Raw genomic sequence first — 20,150 nt, 5'->3', positions numbered from 1 at the left:
ATGATGGTGTTATTACATTTGGCGAAGGGTGAAAATATGATCAATACATGATCGACTAGAACGGAAACCAGCCTGCTTCTCGCGAGTTAATCGTTTGCGGGTTTTAAACAATCTGTTATTTACGACAGAAGCCAAAAATTTGGACGAGATTGAATGTAGACTTATCCTCCAGATGTTTCAGAAATGATGTGAACCCTTTTTAAATATATGGACAACTATCTGTGGTTTTGGAACACTCTCTAATCGCCAAACCTTTGAGAAGATCTCAGTCACTTTCTCATCCAGAATTCCACCATCGTCTTTGAAAAGGGGTGGATGCAAATAATCTGGGCCTGGTGATTTGTGGCGCGTCAGGGGTTGAGGTTTCTTGAATATTCCCGCCTCACTTAAGACGCTTCCACTCACTCATATAGTTGACTTAATAGTCTGATGTCCATCTTTTTACACTTCTTTATTACACTCTGAACTTCTGACATCACTCTTATTTGTCATCACATTCAAATCAGTTACAGTGGTAGAAGAGTAAATAGATACTCTCTTAATTTCCATATTTAATATATTATTCAAGTTCAGTACTTGTTTTCATTATAAACTGACCGTTTAAGTAAAAATCCTGGATATTCTTATTCTTTAAAAGTTAGTTGCACACAAAACGAATAATTTTCGTAAGCTCGCCACAAAGACATTGGATACTGAAAGCATTTGTTATAAATCCTCAAGTCCATGGACTCCACAGGCACCCCGTTTCAAATGTCGACTACAGTGGATGTTTCGAAAACTTACAAAGTAAGGGTTATTTCTTGTCTTTTCACCTTAAAGAAATATACTTACCTGCAACATTTTTATTTAACAGTTTTGTGTGCATAGTTGTTTTAACGTTAACACGCGTCTTGTGTTTACTTCCAGCCGTTTACTTTCGGACATAGGCATGAAATTAATGTTCTGACCTGAATTTTATTGCGGCCTTTTGCAAAAACTTCATGAATTCGTCCAGAATTTTCGTTTTTAGTTATTCACGTGGATTCGTAATTGAAATCCACAGTCTGCTTTAGACTACTTCTAAAACTAGTAATTGGGAGTATGATTAAGTCTAAAGTAAAAAGGTTTGAGTGAGAATTGTTTTGCTCGCGAAACTATAGGTTTGTGGAAAAATAGGTTAAGTTTGATCAATTTATTTCTAACTAATCAACTACTTTTTGGAATACTGCTCCATTCACTAGAGTGTGTAGTCATTTGGTCTATCACAGTTTCCACTAAATAATTTCATTTTCTTACAATTGATGTGAATTGACACAATCACTATAAGATATTCGAACTTAATTTCTAAAGGCAACCGATACACTCCTGCTTATATATATTTACTTACAAATATCCATACTTAAGTACTAGTGCCTGGATGAAGGGGGCTTTAGGTGACTCTGGTTCTACAGTGACAGCAACTTCAATCACATTCAGTGAGCGGATTTTATTAGCGAATTTCTCATTATAGTGTATTATTCAAATGCTAATTGTGACTTTGATCCCTGTTTATTTTAAGTAAAATCACACAATGTTAAGGTCCATCTTTGTCATATGTTACTATGTTACATTTCCATATCTACATTCGTCTCAGTTTCTTTATTCTCAAAATCCGTTTTCTTGTTTCAAAGTAACTAGACACCTTTCTAACAGTCTGCAAGTATATTTTGAGATGTGATTAGTTAGAGAATCTCACTCATTAACCTATATTTTAACTAGTTCAGTTAAGATATCTGAGAGGCATCGATAGTTTTCTTACTCAGTGTCCCACAACCCATTAACTTAATCTTTATTTGGTTGATGAGTTATTCTAACATCTCATCTACAAATGTCTGTCTGAAAGTCGCCCATTTCTGTGAATGTTTAATGGAGTTAGTATCTTAGATATTCTGTTCATGTAGATTGGCTTCCCTGTTATAACATGAAATAATTGGTACGGGAAAGCGTTGATAAAGTCTCAAACTGAGAACCTCAAACTTAAACTAAAAACGCTTCTTTTTTAGTGTCTTGTTCTTTCTAATCCAAGAAGTGCCATACCACGGTCCAAATCTGCTAAATTAGTCCAAAAATGATATGATCAGCCGCATTATAAGCATACAACTGTTACCTAAGAACACTCATGGATAGAGACATTACTTAATATAGCTTGACTAACAGTTCATATTGTTCGAAATTATTATAACCGTACGGTGGATGCGTGAATCTATACTTTTTCGTTGAGCTTCATTATATCTGTATTTACTTCAATGTGATGAACATGTATTAACTAGAAACAGGAGATTTTTATGAGTTTCTGTTTAAATGGAAGGGTACGATTCAATAGTCCATAGGTATACAACTCATCATAATGTTCGCATTGTACTCCACATTCATGTAAAGTTACAATGTAATTTTAAGTCGGTATTGAAATTTTTAAATGAACTTTAATTATAATGTGTTCCCGATTCTAACTTGTATTAATAAGGTGATCGTTTTGATAGAACTATAAGTTTAAGTTTTTAGTCTTGACTCTTTCGCTAATTTTCTATTAATTGTTATGGATCTTCAATCTGTTCTAACCAATCCTCAGAGTGACCTTAGAGATTGAAACATCAAGTGTGCAATGTGCTCGTTTGCTTGCCTTTGAAAATCTAGGTCCAGAAAATATATCACGCATTTCTGTATTTATAGCAAAGTTTATTATTGGACACTAAATTGGTGTGCAAAATAGAATATTTAATCATTCAGTGTATTATAATCCGATTAGGATTCTTTGATTTAGTTTCAGGCAACCTTAAAAACTCGTATAAAGTTTGAATATCACTACCTACATTTATCGGTTAAGGATTTATTAGCAGTTTATTTTTAAGTTGTGTAAAACAAACTGTCAGGTCGGTGGCATGTTTCGTTTTTGAAATCACAGCGGTATGCAACATAAAAATATTTAGTATTGTTAAGGTGTAGGGAAGGTAAGTTTCATGATTCAAAATCGGCTGCAAGAGCTTCAAGTTTCAGGCAAAAAGAAGGTGACAACTCATTGTGTTTTTGTATGTCTGGCAAATCGATCTACATAACAACCGACATATTAATTACTCAAACGATTAAAGCTTCTGGTATTCATAAGGTTTTTATACTGTGCAGATTACATCAATTATCTGTAAAGTAACCACATCGATGACAATCAACTTTAATAAGCACTTGCAGAGTTTTGATTCTGGATTTCGGATATTTCATTATCAGACTATTTTATTCTATTTTATTAACAACTGCCTTATAGAAAATACATTTGTGAATTCACCAGTTGTTTTTAGATATTTACACTTTATAACTCAAGCTTGCTAATCTTTAAAAAACTTTGCATACAACCTGTTTTAGTCTCCAACGAGCCATAGAAAATGTACCAATCGAATGACTAGTATGTTTCGTTTCTGTTCTACTTGCTTGCCTACTTCAAGTTCATCAGAAAAAAAAGTTCAGATTGCACCACCTACAGATGAAATCCCTCAAACGGTAAATTCATCACACTAATCCACACTGAATACTGCTAACATTTGTGGCTTATATGTAGCTTTTTCCCTTCCCTCCCACTAATAACCAGTACAGTGTTTGTGTTTCCAAACTTACTTTCCTGGTGTCATCAGTATTCTATTACTTGTTCTGTTTTATGTTTATTTAACTACTTACTGTGAATAAGTTTATACCTAGCATAAATATGCACTAGTTCTAGCCATCTAAATCTTGCATCCGTACAACAAAAGACAAAAGTATCAAAATAAAAGACAAAGAGAGGGAAAAGCTAAACATCTAAAATGTATCTGCAAAAATAAAACAAATTAAAAAATAGAAAATACAGACCACTTTAAATCTCATAAATTCTGAGGTTTGGAAAATAAGCAAACTTTTTCTCAAGTGTTAGAGTAGTACACGAATAGGACTAGTACTGGTAATCATATGTATCCGTATTTCTTACCCTTATCAGCAAAAGAACTTGTGACTAGTACTCTGATTGATTAAGAATAAAGCGCATCTTGACTGTATTTGATAACATCAGATATGAAAATATTCCTCCCCCTAGTTGATATAACGGCAAAATGGAAATATTGTTTGTCGATCTTTACTATCAACATACGACGATACTGCCAGTAACCTAGACTATATCATCACCAGACTGGGCACTTGATCGATACACTTCACACTGTGGGGTCACATGGTATCAAATACGCGATTCATGACCAAATATAGAAAACCGGAGTATAGACTAGATAGTACGTTCCTCAACACAATTACAACCACTCTACACTCATTGAGTCCAAAGTAGGAATCAACAGTAGGATGGAAATGAAATTAAATAGTCAGTAAGCTGAACGCCTGTTAATCTCCACTCAGTGACCAATCATAATTTATTTTCTCTAGTTAAACATCAATATCAGGCGTGATATTCTTATCTAAAGTGTACTTAAAGTACTTTCTGAATCTGAAAGATCGCGTTGTCGCTCAAAAAGTATGTAACATTTATCCCCAAATTCACTTTCATAAATATAACAAATCTCAGTACTTTATCTCATCACTGAAATTATATGGAGGAGTGATATAACTGTTTTGTTCACACGTCAATTTCAGGGAAGCCATATATTCGTTACCCTTTTATTCTTTCAGAAAGTTTAATTTTTCTCCGCGCAAAAATCCTTCATCTGATCCAACGTTCAACCACTTTATTGTGACCAAAGAGGTTTTATCTCCAATAGTTTATTAGTCAATATGCAATTAACTCTTCCTGGATCCCTGACAAGATTTCTGCTGGTCCAGAGCCCGAGTAAAGAAGGTTTGGTCTCTCCCAAAGTAGGGTATTATTAATGCTACCCTACCAACTGACACTGAGTACCCTACGTACACAACTTTGTATAGATAACTGTACCTTTTTGTAATATAGTTGTAGTAGCCCTACATGTTCCAGCTCCGTATACTAGAACTATCTCCACGTTTGTAGTCAAAATGCTGACTGATGTTGACTGACAGTCAGTCATCTCGATTACCATATCTTATGTTCTTCAGTTGTATGAATGCTGCACTTGCCTTGTCAATTCTTGCCTTCACATATGCATCAGATCCTCATTGTTCATCAATGATCCTGCACAATTACTTACCACTTTCTACCTCTTCCACAGCTTGACTGGTGCCCTCTTTGTTGTATTTGAGGATCTTGTTTTTTACCTTGTGAATGTTGAGGCCTACTGATGTAGAGGCTTCTACTACATTGGTTGTCTTCACCTCCATCTGTTGCTGTGTATGAGATAGAGCAGCTAGGTTGTCTGAAAAGTCCAAATCATCTAGCCGCACTCAAGCTCTCCATTGCATTACGTGCTTCCTCTGAGATGTAGAGGTCTTCGTGATCCGTCAACCACCGGAAGAAAGAGAAAAGGAGAGAGTAAGCAGTCTTGTCTGACACCGATCCACACTTGGAATGCATCTGTCAGCTGTCTTCCATGTACGACTTTGCAGTGTAGTCCGTCGTATGAATTCCGGATGATGTTGACGATCTTCTCAGGTACACCATAGTGTTGAAGAACGTTCAATAGGGTTCTTCTATTAACGTGATCAAACACTTTCTCATATTCAAAGCAAGTGATATATGATAATGAATTCCATTCAATTGATTGCTCAATAATGATCCGTAGTGTCACGAGTTGGTTTGTACACAACTGATCCTCAAGGAATTCAGTCTGTTGATCTCGAAGTTGGGCATCTGCTGAACTTTTCTTCGGTTCAGCAACATTCTGTTGTTAACGTTTTCTGGTATTGATATTAATGTGATGCTGTTGCAGTTCTCACACTTGCTCAGATCACCTTTCTCTGGTATCTTAATCAAGTAACGTTCTTTCCAGTCTGTCGACACTTGTTCTTCCTTCCAAATCTTCCTGAATAGAACGTGGAACATCTTTGCAGTTAATTCTATGTCTGACTTCAGTACTTCAGCTTCTATGTTTCTTTGAGTGGGTGTTGAAGAACTTGAAACATGTTGCTGAGATCTATTTCGAATTCGTTGAGTTTGTGAGTATCTCGAACGAAGACTGTACTAAACGGTTGTAAGTCTGTTGCTCCAATAGTTTTCCAGTGCTTCTTTAACTTCAGTCTCATTTCGGTCACAATCAGGTAAAGATCTGAAGCTATATTAACTATCCTCTTTGTTAATACGTCTTCCATGAACCTTCTGAACTTTTTATTTGTACAGGTATGGTCGATCTGGTTCTCTGTGGTGTGGTCCAGTGAAAACCATGTAGCTTTGCGTATATATTTGTGGGGTGGAATTGTGCCAAACTACCATTGGAAACCTTGAAGCACTGGGCGGCCGTTTCATTCTAGTATGGGACTACTCGGCAATTCGCATCCATAATACCACAAGCGGGGCTCGAACCCAGCACTTTCAGTTTCGGCGATATGTTCCAAGGCTTACAAAATCTACTCATAAAAACATACTAGCTGAATCACTGAAGTCAGACATAAAAGTAACTGCGAAGATGTTCTATGTATAATGGGTTTCACTCATTCCGAGCATCAGCAGGTTGTATCTTGTCATTTCCACAGCTATATGAGTAGTCCTCCCGGCCTTCCGCATTGTTCGAACATTCCATGTACCTATATTAATTGTTTCTCTGGTTTTTAAAAGGGACCTCGTTTCGTGACTTCCAAAGAAGCTCGTCTTTCACCGTGAGTCGTCATAATTCTTCTAAATGAAGATTCTTCAACTCTTGGGCTTGAGTTTAGATTTTTTGAACGATTGTTTCTGGTTAGCGTTTTATTTAGCAATTTTGTTTTCTACTGGACGAAGTTGTCGACCACATGCCCAACCCTCCTTCTTTACCCGAGCTTTGAACCAGCAGTAACCTTAGAAGCGCGTCATGCTGAGAAGCAAACATACTGTACTTTGGATGTGCAAACTAACTATATAGGAAATTAGCAAAGTTTAGATTAATCAAGAATGGCAAGCCATAATTACCAGGTATTTAGAAATGACAGCAGAGATTTCCTACATTCTGTTCTGCAGGATTTGGCTGAAAGAACAAGTACCAACAGGCTGTAAAAACAAACATATCATCAAGATAGAGTGACGTAATCAGCTATTGGTGATCTTGAGAATAACAGAGGTGTCAGATTACTTCTAATACTAGAAGTTTTTGGCAGTGTCGCTGAACCGATTGAAAGATTTGATAGACACCCAAATTTAAAATTAAAATGCTGGCTTTCTTAAGGGTCAATCACGTACTGAGTGAATCGCGACACTGCTATCATTGTTGGACAAGTAGTCGGATGGAACGTGTCACTTTACGTCAGCCTCCTAGATCATGAAAAAGGGATCAACTCTGTGAATAGGAGGGACTTGTACAATCTTCAACACTGGAGTGCTTAAAAAAACCACCATTCGAAACTCCAAGGACGAACTGAATTGCAGCGTTGTGCATGGATGGCAACTCACTGATGCATTGCTAATTAGAACTGTTTTTAAACAAGGCCACCTGTTTTCACCTTTTCTCTTCTGATCGTTGAATGCATTATAAAGATCTCCACGCCTCAGTAAAATTATAGGAATGCAGTGGACACGTAAAATGCAGCCAGACGACTTGGATTTAGCAGATGACTTACTTCTATCTCATATACTGCAACAAATCCAGATCAAAACCCTCGGTGTAGCATCGGCTTCCGCAGCAGTAAACCTTAGTATGTACGAGGGAAAAAGCAAGATTCTAAAATACATTAGTAAGTAATGGTCAAATCACAATTGACGGAGAAACTCATGAAGAGACAGAAGCCTTTACGTACGTGGGACACTTCATTGATAAACATGTAGGATGTAATGTCGATGTGGAGGCACGAGCTGGAAAAACAAAGGCAGCATTCTTGCAATCGAAGAATATCTGGAACTTAAGAGAGCTGTCATAAATGACCAAAGTTATGATTTTCAACACTGACGTTACAACAATGCTGTTGTACGAAGCTTAGACTAGGAAGTACCACCATCAAAACAGTGCGAGTACTTATAAATACTTGTCTGCACAAGATACTCCAGATCCATTGTCAAGAGATCATCAGGAGTGACCTGCCATATCGGAGAACAAACTAGGCTTCTGTTGAAAAAGGAATTAGAAGATAGTGAAAGTGAGGAAGACACTATCCAAAAACCACTAGACTGGATGACAAGACAACCCTTAGCTTAAAATTCTCAAGACACATAACTCTGGGATTCGGAAGCAAGCATCAGGAGTATTAGTACCACTTAGCGAAAACTAGGAATGTGAGTGCAGTACAGAGTTGTATGGAGATCGCTGGCTGACCTACGCTCCATAAAGGGTAACAAACAGGTCTAAATAATTAATATGTTAATATTTTGTTACCGCACTTCCAAAATATCACTTATTAATGAAAAAAAAGTTTATAGATAAACTATATTCAATCGGTAGCTCAGAAGTTAAGGCACTCGACTTTCAGTTATCAAATCGTAGCTTCAAATCACCTCCCCACTTTAATTTGTGCAATCAAATTATATCACTAATCCTCATACTTATAATGTGAACCAAAACCAAATATATAAATTTTACCTGATCAGTGAATTCAATTACATTCACTATTTTTTATTATTACTATTATTATAATTGCATAACACCAGTAGCAGCTAATTCAGTGGCATTTGTTGTTATTTCTATGCACATTTATACTGTCTGATTATTCTCTTACCATTATCGTGTCATACTACGCTGCATATTTTTAAAATCTTAAGTAGGAAAAATTAGGTTTCCTTTTAAAATAGTTCATCTTTCTCTCGCTCTCATAATCTGGATCTCTCTTTTCTTTTTAATTCTTTATAGCGTAAATCACTTGATCGATATGAAAGAATTGGAAATTTACTAGAACAATTTTTAAAAGGAAAGCTACAGCATATTCATAAATTTACTGATTTACCAGGTGAGAGAAATAAAAAGAGTAAATACTACTCTTTAATCCCATTTCAGTTGAAAATTTACTTTTTTACACGTGATTTCTTCTCCTTCAAAAGTTGAGTAAAAACAATATTGTGGAAGGTGAAACACTTGTAACTAATGACAGTGGATAATTGATGCGCTATATCATAGATTGGTTGAAGATAGAATTATACCACTGGACATCGTACAGAGGTTAAGTCGTTGACCGTGAGACCTGAATATCATAGGTTAAATTTGTGACGAGATCGTAAGTGCGCATTAATGAGAAGCGTTCATATGAGAATAAAAAAACTACTCAGTGCTACGTAGTTTCCAACAGTACTACAACTAAAATCAATCTTTGGTGAATACAACCTACACAAGTTGATATTGTTTAAAAAACAAAAGTGAAGACATTGTGCTTGATAGTTATGTACATATTCATTGTTTATTTTGAATAGTGGTTATCGAAGTTATGAATAAAATGATACCCTAAAGCTTTTAGTGTACTCAATTACTATTAACAGTGAAAACTTTCTTCAACTATCTCTTAATAATTAACATTTCATTGTACTAATTTGTATTACTTACTAAATTACCATTATCTTATCAGGTAGGTTTTTTTCACTTTGGACTGGGGAGAGAGTTGACAATGTTAACTATCATTGTTATTATTATATAAACAAATTATTTCTTTCTACTATTCATTTTTGACAGTTCAATGTTCCTTCGTACATTTTCTAGTTTGCAACAAAACAAAAACATTGTGAGATATGATACGATAATATGTCGTAACCAACAGTTATATTTCGTAATAGAACAGTAATGAATATTATTAATCAGTACAGCGCAAAAGATAATATGTGAATATAAAGATGACAAACACGGCAAATCGGCTGATTAGATGATGAATCTTCATCGATTGAAATGGTTGGGAGATGTATTACAAATCAATAATTACTGCTTACTTGTACGGGCGATGTTAGCTAGCATAAGAATATGTTGAATGGAAGCTAGAAGCGACTTGACTAATACTTAGCATCAGTTTATGATGTTTTTGACTATTTGTGTAAACGGGTATATGGCAGGTAAAGACTACGTGGTTCGGATTTTGGCCAGTAGTTGCTGACGTTTAATGACGTGGTTCACAATTGTGCAGATGGGTTCACTTTTTGTCTTCCTTCAGATTTGGGTTTTGAAATTATCGTATAGTTGGTATTTCACAAATGTATTCCTTCTTCGTGAATTTTATTGTCTCGGTTTATTATTTTATACCACCACTGATACTGTTACTATTTCCACTACTGTGGCATTTGTCTTCATATTTTCATCTCATTATGCCGTTAAGTGTGAGACGACTTAAGTAGATACATACACACACACACACAAGGTTTCTATGTTGCTTATGAATGACTGATGTGGATGAATCTTTGTTATTTCTATGATTCTAAAGCTTTGATCATTTAAAATATTCAATTATAGATCTCATTTGTCTCAAGGATATCCATAGATCAGTCTTTTTTGCTGTCAAGAGAATAGCATCTTTTTTGCTTCATATCATGTCAATTAGATTAACTTTCGGAAACATTAATCCTATGTTAAAATGACTTCAAACAACAATCAAACCAATATCTGTCCTCCAAATCTGGATATTTTGTTTTGTTTCCTTAAATACTAAACTGATGTACTTTATTTCCTTTTTTGTAAATATACATTGACTTATCTAAGTTTCTACTTCATTTTTGTATTGTATCTTAGTTGCTTAAAATAGATTGGTAGTTATTTTCATTTTGAAAACCTACGTTATAATAAGTAACCTTACTCACTCATACACATTCCGTTGAGGTCACTTATTATTAATATACACTCTTAAGTTGCTATAACAACGAAAACGACCGCTAAGTGGTGATCATAATTTTTTAATTTTTGTTTGTTAACTAAAATAAAAGTTAATTATGATCATTCTGGAAGACGCACCATGGATTATTTTGTCTCTTACGGTTGATATAGATATTAACATCTCGACTTCACTCTTTGTTGCATTCTCGATTGTGAGTTCCAGTATTCTATCGCACGCACCTTTTCATTCTGTCTTCCTGAATCGTATGTCAGTGCTTAATCTTTCTCTTCATCATTGTTACCACATCAATTCCTTTGTTTACTCAACTTGTTGGTTTCATTGAAATCACAGACTGATCTAAGTTAGACAACTACTGGGAACCTGGAAGTATTAAACAGTTGTTTCTTCCTATTATACGACTACTTAGTGATGCGAATCCATGATTCCGCGACGAGCAATCGAACCTACGACCTTCGGCTTCGCGCGCGGACGCTTAACCTATGGACCACTGGGCGGGGACTGAATGGTGTGCCAGACTAACTTCAATCAATCCATAATGTTGCGCAACCATCTTCCATTGTCTTTTGTGAGTACCTTTCTCACATCCAACATGGTTGTTAATTTCATCTCGTCGTGTCAATTGGGTCTGCCAACTTGGGCTTACGCACATTTGTACCATACTTTACATGGATTTTAATTAGCTGACTTCACTGGAAGATTGATTTTTATGAATCGTAGAAATAAACCATCATTCATTGAAATTTGATTCGTCTACTATAAATAGAATCAAATGTCGAAATATAAATTAGCATAATACGTACATCATATTTGTCAATTATCTCAAGCAATGGAAGTTCAGACTTTCTTATATTCATAGATCCATCTCTAACTCAATTATTACTCTTCAATACACTCACTGACTGATCTTTTATAAGCTTGCTGATATATATGTAGACAATTGACACTGACATATAAAAAAGTAAATCAGTGTACCATACAACTTCAGTATAAAATGGTAACTTCACATTGAAAAGTATATAGATTATGATCAGACTAATACTGTTCATTAAAACTAATTCTTCATTCTATCCTTATCAAACTGTGTGTTACTAAGTCTCTGGTCTTATGAAGATCATGTTAGGCTTTGAAGTGACCATAAAATAATGTCAACCTTGAGCGACGTATCATCCAATGAGAAAACAGAGTGTAGAGTTACAGGGCTATTTATAAGAAAAATGGTGATGTGGTGATGGATATACAGTTTCAACATGGTAAGTTTAGCGTCTAGTACAACTACACAGATGATTCACCCTAACTTTTGGACAGACTTTATTGACTCAAACAACATATGATTATTGAGTCATTCTTACTATAATAATAAATGTTGTCATCATAGGTAATATGACCTTCAGCACACACTATGTCCTTGTGATTCTGTTCTTATGCACCTCATATGTACTGTTTATATGTCTGCCACTCATTATTTCACTCAGTACCTGTTTATTTGTCACACTATGCTTTATCTATTTTGAGTTATATTGAAGCTTGTAATGAATTGTAAAAGGGAGTATGCTTTCTTGAATTCTCCGCTTCGAGTTTCTGCTTCTCGTTTTCATGTCTGTCTGAATAAGCGATTGTCTGAAATAAATACATCCGACTCAATCCTTACTTGACTTGTTACCCCCGTCGCTCAAACGGGATTAGCCTAGGTGTTAAATGGAAGATTTATGTCCACGGTATATTCGTTCTTTCGTCCAAATTGGAGTCAGATCTCTGGGCACTAAAAACGAATTAGGATTAAGATTACGGACAAGAAGTCCGTCTAGACTCAGGAGTTACACTTAGTAGTGTCAAAGTTGAGAGTTAGGGGTATAATATCCTAGAACACTCTTGACTATGCCCTAAAGTACATCATCGCTCTCAGGTACGATCTGCGTCAGGAGCATGTAATCCTTGTAATTTGACTTATGCATCATGTCAAACTCATTATATGGACCCCTAAAAGATTTTTATCAGTTCTAAGCACCTTACAAGATAATTATGAACAATTTTACTTATTTCATAAATTTCGATAATGTAATTAGAAGACGAAGATTATCAGAACTATGTGTTTTATTTTGCACAAAATCCAATAACCACTATATTGAATCTGATTGGTTCCCTCAAGGTCGTTGTTGGTTTGTAGTCTCGCAATGATTTTTTATCAATAACTTTGGTTTAAATTGAATAACTACTGAAAACCCAAGGATATCGGGCAGTCACTTCACTCAAATTCTGAAACTCTTAAGCAAAATATACCCACACCACGGACCCTCAAAATCTTCCAGTCCCATGACAGTCGTAACCTTTATCCAATGTTGACTTGCCTACTTTTGGATTTTATTAACTCCAGAAGTCAAAAGCTTCACAACGTTGCTAGTGATCATACTACTTACTACTTAATCTGATGCTTTCGTGTACAGCTTTCCTATAATTCCAGGATAGTGTTCATTATCTTTATCGAAAACACTTGAATCTTGAGTGTGCTCACCCATTACTGTCGAACAGTCCTCATATTAAGATGCAACAACTTTGTCTAATGCATCGATTTCATTTCACAACAAATAACTTGTGTTTCTGTTCCTCTCTTTCTCTCTCTGTTTTCAGATGGTTATTTCCTAATTGATGAAATTATCCAGTTACCTGAATTCAAAAAAGAACATTGTACATATGATGAAATTATTGATGTTGTACATAATGATGCATTATTACGATTCAGTGTTAGAGGATCAAAAGTTCGCTTGAAACCGCCTGAATTAAATGTATGGTGATATTTCATATTTCAACTTTTCTTGATATTTTTTATGATACTTTAGAAAGACCCTGATGTAATTTTATCAAAAAAGTTAGCTTGGATTCTACGTCATGGAGCAGAGAATGTCGGAATGAAATATGAACCTGGTATGTATGTGTGTTGTTTTCACGTCATAGGTTTTTTTATCTAAATATTCCCATCGGACAATGTTGGATGAATTGATTGGACACATAAAAAAGGTGACCGAACTGCAGTAGATGATCTACTCACTAAACTGTTCGCCAACTCTCCACCTAAATGAATTTCATAATAAAAGTAGACTATAGTGAAGATGTTCAGCGACTCTTGAAGTAACTTTGAGAAATTAAAGTCAATTTTTAGCCAGTAGGAATGCAGGTTACATAAATGAATAATTTATTACATCAGCAAAACCAAAATTTTCTTCAAGTAAAGTAATTGGCCAGAATTTAAGGTTATAAATTCGAATACAACATGAGCAATTAAGAGTAGTGATAATAAATTATTGGATGGACAAATATTCTCTTACCCTATATCGATGAAAACTTTAAATATCAAAAACTTTGAAGTTATTTTTGTAACTTTATAAATTACCGTCCTCATCCTTCAACCTTCTCATATTTATCGGTTTTTAGTAATTAAATATTCTAAGTATTTATTCAACTTTCAATATGTTACATGCTATTTGTTATTGTGCTTCAAACTTTGCGCAAAGATCCAATAGCCATCTTAAATCTCATTGATCTGTCAATATATGATGCTTTTGCCTAAACCGTTCTAATGAAATAATTTTTCTATGAGTACCCGTGGTCAGACAACAAATAATGAATGATGGTTGTACGGGATCGTAAATTAACTGAAATAATATATTAACATGATTGGGTCCAGGTTGATTAGTGTAAAGGTTGAACAGTCACGCACGAGACTGAAGGCTATGGGTTCAATTGCTAGTCACGAAGTCATGGATGCTCACTGTTATGAAGTACCATGCTAGGATAAAGCGGCCGTTTAATGCTTCCAGATTTTTAATAGTGTTTTGGATAAGATCACTTTATGATTTCAACTGTGAAAATAATTGGTCAATCATGAAAATAAATGTTACAAAGTAATCAATATAGCATCACCTATACCGATTACATTTCTTTGTACATACCATACCACACTAAATATCTGACAAGATTTATACTGCACAAAAAGTTATTTAACCTACGCGATAGCCATACAATGATTTTTAATTTAGAGTGAATGAATACCGTAGTACTACGAATTAAGTTTCATTTAATATATATATCGATTCGGGATAAATTTGCTGAAGTAGAAATAGAGTAATCAAACGACACGATAATTTTCCTACGTCTAGTTAGACTATTATTAATATAACGTAAGGTTTACAATATTTCCCTCTCCCTTTCTCTCTGCGGTTTACTACATGACGCTAGATTGGATACTTGAACGATACACAATACACAGAGGTTAGATCACCATACATCAGATACACGATTCACGATCAAGACTAGAGAACCTTCGTAAATACTAGACAATACTTGATTGCACACAGTTAGAAGCAATCTACACTCAACGAGTTAAGAGTAGAAATCAATGAGAGGAATAGAGATCATATATTTCATTGTCAATAAGTTAAATGACTGTTTATCTACACTTGGTGACTGATAATATTTTACTGCTACTACCACACATAAATTATTTAATTTTTAAAGTTGAATTCACGAGTCAATTTAAGCTAGACCACTATTGAAAACCTGAAAGAAATGGATAGCCGTTTCGTCCTAGTTTGGGACTCCTCAACATTGTTTCCTGGTTTTCAATGGTAGTCTAGCTTCGATTGATTCGTGAATTCAACTGCTAAAATACTACAATCTCCCCAAATCCCCACATTGATAATTATCTAGTTGTTTAAATTGAATTTCAAATGAGTCAGTGTTCGAGCTTGTGACCTTGATTGGTGCTGATTGTTAAATATTCTGACTTTACTCATCAATTATCTATCATATGTGTAAAGTATATTTAATAAGAGCTAATTGTTATTCTTACTATAGGAAGCATTTTAGAGATATTCTTGAATTTTATAGTTCACATGACGTTACTAATTGATTTGCTTTTATTAACAATATTAATATTTACTTATTTTTCGTTAAATTTCTACAGGTGGTTACCTTTATGTAGATAAAATACTTCAATTGAAACCATTTCAAGGGGTTCGACTAGAAGATATTTCACGTGTTGTTAATTCGAACGATAAAAAACGCTATGAACTGTCGACAAATCCAGAAAATGGCCGGTTAAGAATCAGAGCTTACCAAGGTCATACTGTTACAGTAAGTGAATAAATGTATCTATATATAATTTCTCATTTTTCCGGTCGTTTATATTTCTTGTTCCTTGTGAATATATATATATATATATATATATATATATATATATATATATATATAAATGATGTATCTCTCTTAATTTGAAAGCGAAGTAATCAGTTTGATATCAAGGATTATATTGTGAATCGATGTGATTTCTACTGTATATTTTCTACTTGTCATTTAATTCATCAGTTAAATACAAATCCAAGTACTTAACTTCCAGCTACACAAATGTATGTTGTATACTATCTTTTCGGTGCGCAAAACACCTTAATATTTGTTGACTGTTCAGTTAAACTATACATACTATCTAACTAGTCCCAGGCCTAGTAAATTTACATATTAGAAGTTCTGATGCCTATTTGAAGATAAATGTATGAGAGAGTACATTATTGTCATTATGAGTTTACTGATTAACAAAAGTGTGTTAAGTTTTACAAATAATGTATTTTTACAATAGTAGTTCATTTAAACCACAGTTTTTTTATTAAATTAACTGTTAGATAGTAATCGGTAAGAAACCTTTAAACCCTTAGTTTTGTGCTACTTGGGTAGTCATCAACAAGATGTACGTTCACTATGTATTTAGTTATGAGTCATGTGTCTGTCTGTTAAATCAATGTTTGAGTTTACTGTTCGTCAGTTCATTTCATATTGTTCTACTACTGTAAAATTATGATCCATGAAGCTAAAAAATTATATATGTAATCCTTTGCACTTGTTTGTCATTATCTAAGCTTCAAAAAGTTAGATAACATAACACAGAATCGCCTACTATACATTATCACGATGAAATTCATCCATAAGAATCACGTATCCAGTAGATAACAAACAAACATCCTACTGAATAATACGACCTATTTATTACCAGACTCAATCATCCCAATTATCAATATAATATGCTAAATAAATAAAATGATATAACATTAACATGCAAGATTTTACTTCCACTTAGATATCAAAAACATACATGTCATTTATCTGTCTTCCAATCAAAGGGAAAGTGTGCTGTTCATAAGTCCACATCGTATTGCTTTACTACTGTGAAATATACCCAATGAAAGCACAAACCATGTATGAACTGCAAATATACATGATGAAACCACTAAGTAAGTGATTCTGTGGTTAGGTATACAATACTAGGTAGAATACAAGAAGGTTGGTTGATAAAATCATAAAATTCATCAACTGACAAAATAAGCTAGGAGTCTCTATATCTAGACAGGATATCTGCATGAAATCGTCGAGTGCCTAGTCTATGCGACGTTAGAAGGTGAAAAATTATGAATCTAACCCTGTGAAATTGTTTTAATCTATATTTGTAAGCAACTCCGCCCACACTCCCACCAGTGTTCCTTTTAGTCCAAAGTCCGGGTAAAGAGTGAGGTTCGGCAATAAGGTTAATAAACCAAAACCCATAAAAACAGATACTCACTCGAAAACGCTAGCCAGAAACAATCTAAACTCGAACCTGAGAGTTGAAGAATCTTCATTTAAAAGAATTATAACGACCCATGATGAAAGACCAGATTCTTTGGAAGTTACGAGACTGATGTTCCTTCTAACAACTAGAGAAGCAAGTAATATCGGTACATGGAATGTTCGAACAATGCGGAAGACCTGGAGGACTACTCATATAGCTATGGAAATGACAAGATACAACCTGCTGATGCTCGGAATGAGTGAAACCCAATAGAGGCACACTGGACAGAAAAGCTTAATTTCGGGAGAGATGATGTTGCATTCTGGTCATGAAAAAGTAAATGCTTCGCACACACAAGAATTTGCAGTGATTTTGTTTAAAGGGACACAGAAAGCACTCACAGAATGGGGTTATAAAGAACCGATAACTTGAAGTTGCCTAGAGGTGCTGTGCTTCAATAAGTACTAACAATAATACATCTCTGTAGACAGCCTGGATAAGATTGAAGAAGTAAGAAACATGATGACACCAATGAATAAGAACGGAACAAGAGTGAAGAAAGAAAGTTAAGACACAAGCTGAATATACAAGCAGACAAACGTGTGAAAACGAGCATTATGGGTGAGAAACAGAAATTATGTAATGGACCTTAAAAGTATAACATAAAAGCTATAGGAGGAGGAAATATGAGAGAACTATATTATATGGTTGAGAAATTAGCAGGAAATTATTGGATGAAATATTACTAATCTTAGTTGAATCTCAATAACGTTAAATAATCTATAAGTAAAGTACTACTTATGAGTTGTATGAAATCATCCTGCTAAAAGTTAGTGATTATTTTATGAAACTAAACTCACATCATTATAATGAATTACATTACAATTAGATACTATTGATTAGACTAACACCTTAATAAATTTTTTATCTAGTTGGATAAAACAATTTATTTGTTGCTGACTAATGATAAGTTATAAATGTCTATATTTTTTGATTACAGCTCACAGATAAACTTAACATGTTCCTTATTTTTAAACCGAATTCGTATTGTAAATAATGCTCACTTTGAAGAATAATCTCTGTGTGTGTGTGAATGAATGAATACCCTCTAATAGATTACGGCTTAAACGGTATATAGAGCTTCGACACTCTCGAACGTCTGGAAACTCAAGATTACAAATCAAAAAACAAAAGAAAGCAGGAAAAGTGGTTTTTAAGTGTCAGAAATGTACGGAGAAACAGGGGCGGTATTTATAGTTCTTGGTATGGATTATAACATAATACAGTCAATCATACCATATCACGTTGATATTCTGGAAAGTTCTATCGGGTTCTGATTAGATCCAATCTGTTCGAATCCTTTATAGCTTCTGAAGGCTTTGTCACGCTTTCTGGGAGCCGTCCCAATAATAATAATAATAAATATAAATTCAGTCAGTCAGTCAGCTACAACGTAGGTCAGGCACATATATGCGTCGGTCCAAGTTTCCATACCTCATTAACACAACAAGATGAACACTGAATTTATAGTTTGGTCTCTAAGTTAATGATTGATAAGTAATTGGTTAATTAAAATAATTCTTTTACTAACCAAAAGTACTTTACAATCAAATACTAGAAAAAAATAGGCTTGTAAAAAGTCAACACTGAGTACCTTGGGGTAACCTTTTACTTACCTGCAAGTTTGTATATGTCTAGATCAATAAAGTTATTTTGAATGAATTTATGGCAGACAAATCTCGTTATCAGTTTATGATATAAAATCTATGAAAATTAATTTCCACCAAATCCTATACTGATAACAGTCATGTACTTATTAGCGGCTATCTTCTAAATGCAATTCTTGGAATTCTAATGGGAAGGTGTAACTAGTAGAGTTCAATAATGTGTGGTGTAAGAAAGTTATCTAACTCAGCTATTGAGTGAAGGTTGGTCAGTCAGTCAGCCAGTCAGTAACAACGTAGAACTTCGTACGTATGTACATCAGTTCGAGTTGCCACACCACATTAGCACAGAGATGCAGTTGTCGATTCAAATCCCGTAGTGGTAGAGGTAGCAAGAGTATAAGCAGTAATCGGGAAGATTAGGGTTTGGAGATGTTATTTAAAGAGTATAATCCAGTGAAATAAATTTGGAAAGAGGAAAAAAGGGACATGAAGGATTCAGAAGATTAGAATTTGGGAGAACACAGAGAGTGGATGCACCTGCGCCATTGCAAACGATTTTGAGCCATGTCATTCAGGGTCTCTAACCATCGGTTGCTATCATCTCGCGGTCCCCAACCAGGTAGTCTACACCTACCAACATGACTCAGTTCACTTGTCAGTGACTTCATGGGCTTGTGCCATGTTTTGGTTTGGCCGCCCCTAGCTTTCTTCCAACCTACTCCTATACCACTGAACATAGCACGTTGGTTGGTCAGTATCGTGAGTCAATTAAATTTATTTATTAGATGTGTACACTGTTTGATTCCTGGTTAACAGTCTAGGGGTTAAAGGTTCGCTCATGAGACTGAATATTCTAGGTTCGAATCCTTATGGTATGATCGTGTATGTGGACACTCTGAGTGATTTCAAACTAAGATGAAACGGTTATCCAGTGCCTCCAGGTTTTTAATAGTGGTTTGGCTAAGACCAGTCCGTGATTTAAACTACGAAAATTCTGCAATCTGCGCAAAACCCTATACTGTTATTTTCTTAATAATTCGTGTATATTCCCACAATTGCTCTCTACTTTTCATATTGATTTGCAT

General features: G+C 34.7%; 1 protein-coding gene across 3 annotated transcripts in view; it reads left to right on the top strand.

The window, feature by feature from the left end:
- The first annotated feature begins 549 nt into the window (after window positions 1-549).
- Window positions 550-20,150, top strand: part of TRPT1_1 (tRNA 2'-phosphotransferase 1) — a 38,462-nt gene continuing 18,861 nt past the window's right edge. For 2 of the 3 annotated variants that reach the window (XM_051215216.1, XM_051215218.1), the window contains exons 1-5: window positions 550-786; window positions 8,856-8,952; window positions 13,435-13,589; window positions 13,644-13,728; window positions 15,767-15,936. In XM_051215216.1, the coding sequence (XP_051068406.1) occupies window positions 724-786; window positions 8,856-8,952; window positions 13,435-13,589; window positions 13,644-13,728; window positions 15,767-15,936 (570 nt within the window). In that variant the 5' untranslated portion in view covers window positions 550-723. Of the gene's footprint in view, window positions 787-3,372; window positions 3,508-8,855; window positions 8,953-13,434; window positions 13,590-13,643; window positions 13,729-15,766; window positions 15,937-20,150 lie in introns of all 3 variants that reach the window. The other variant, XM_051215217.1, reaches the window with a different exon arrangement.

This window comes from Schistosoma haematobium, chromosome 2, assembly GCF_000699445.3.
Source record: "Schistosoma haematobium chromosome 2, whole genome shotgun sequence".
In the NCBI taxonomy this organism is placed as follows: domain Eukaryota; kingdom Metazoa; phylum Platyhelminthes; class Trematoda; order Strigeidida; family Schistosomatidae; genus Schistosoma; species Schistosoma haematobium.
The sequence above is the reverse complement of the archived record's forward strand: the minus strand, read 5'-3'. Positions and strand labels throughout refer to the sequence as shown.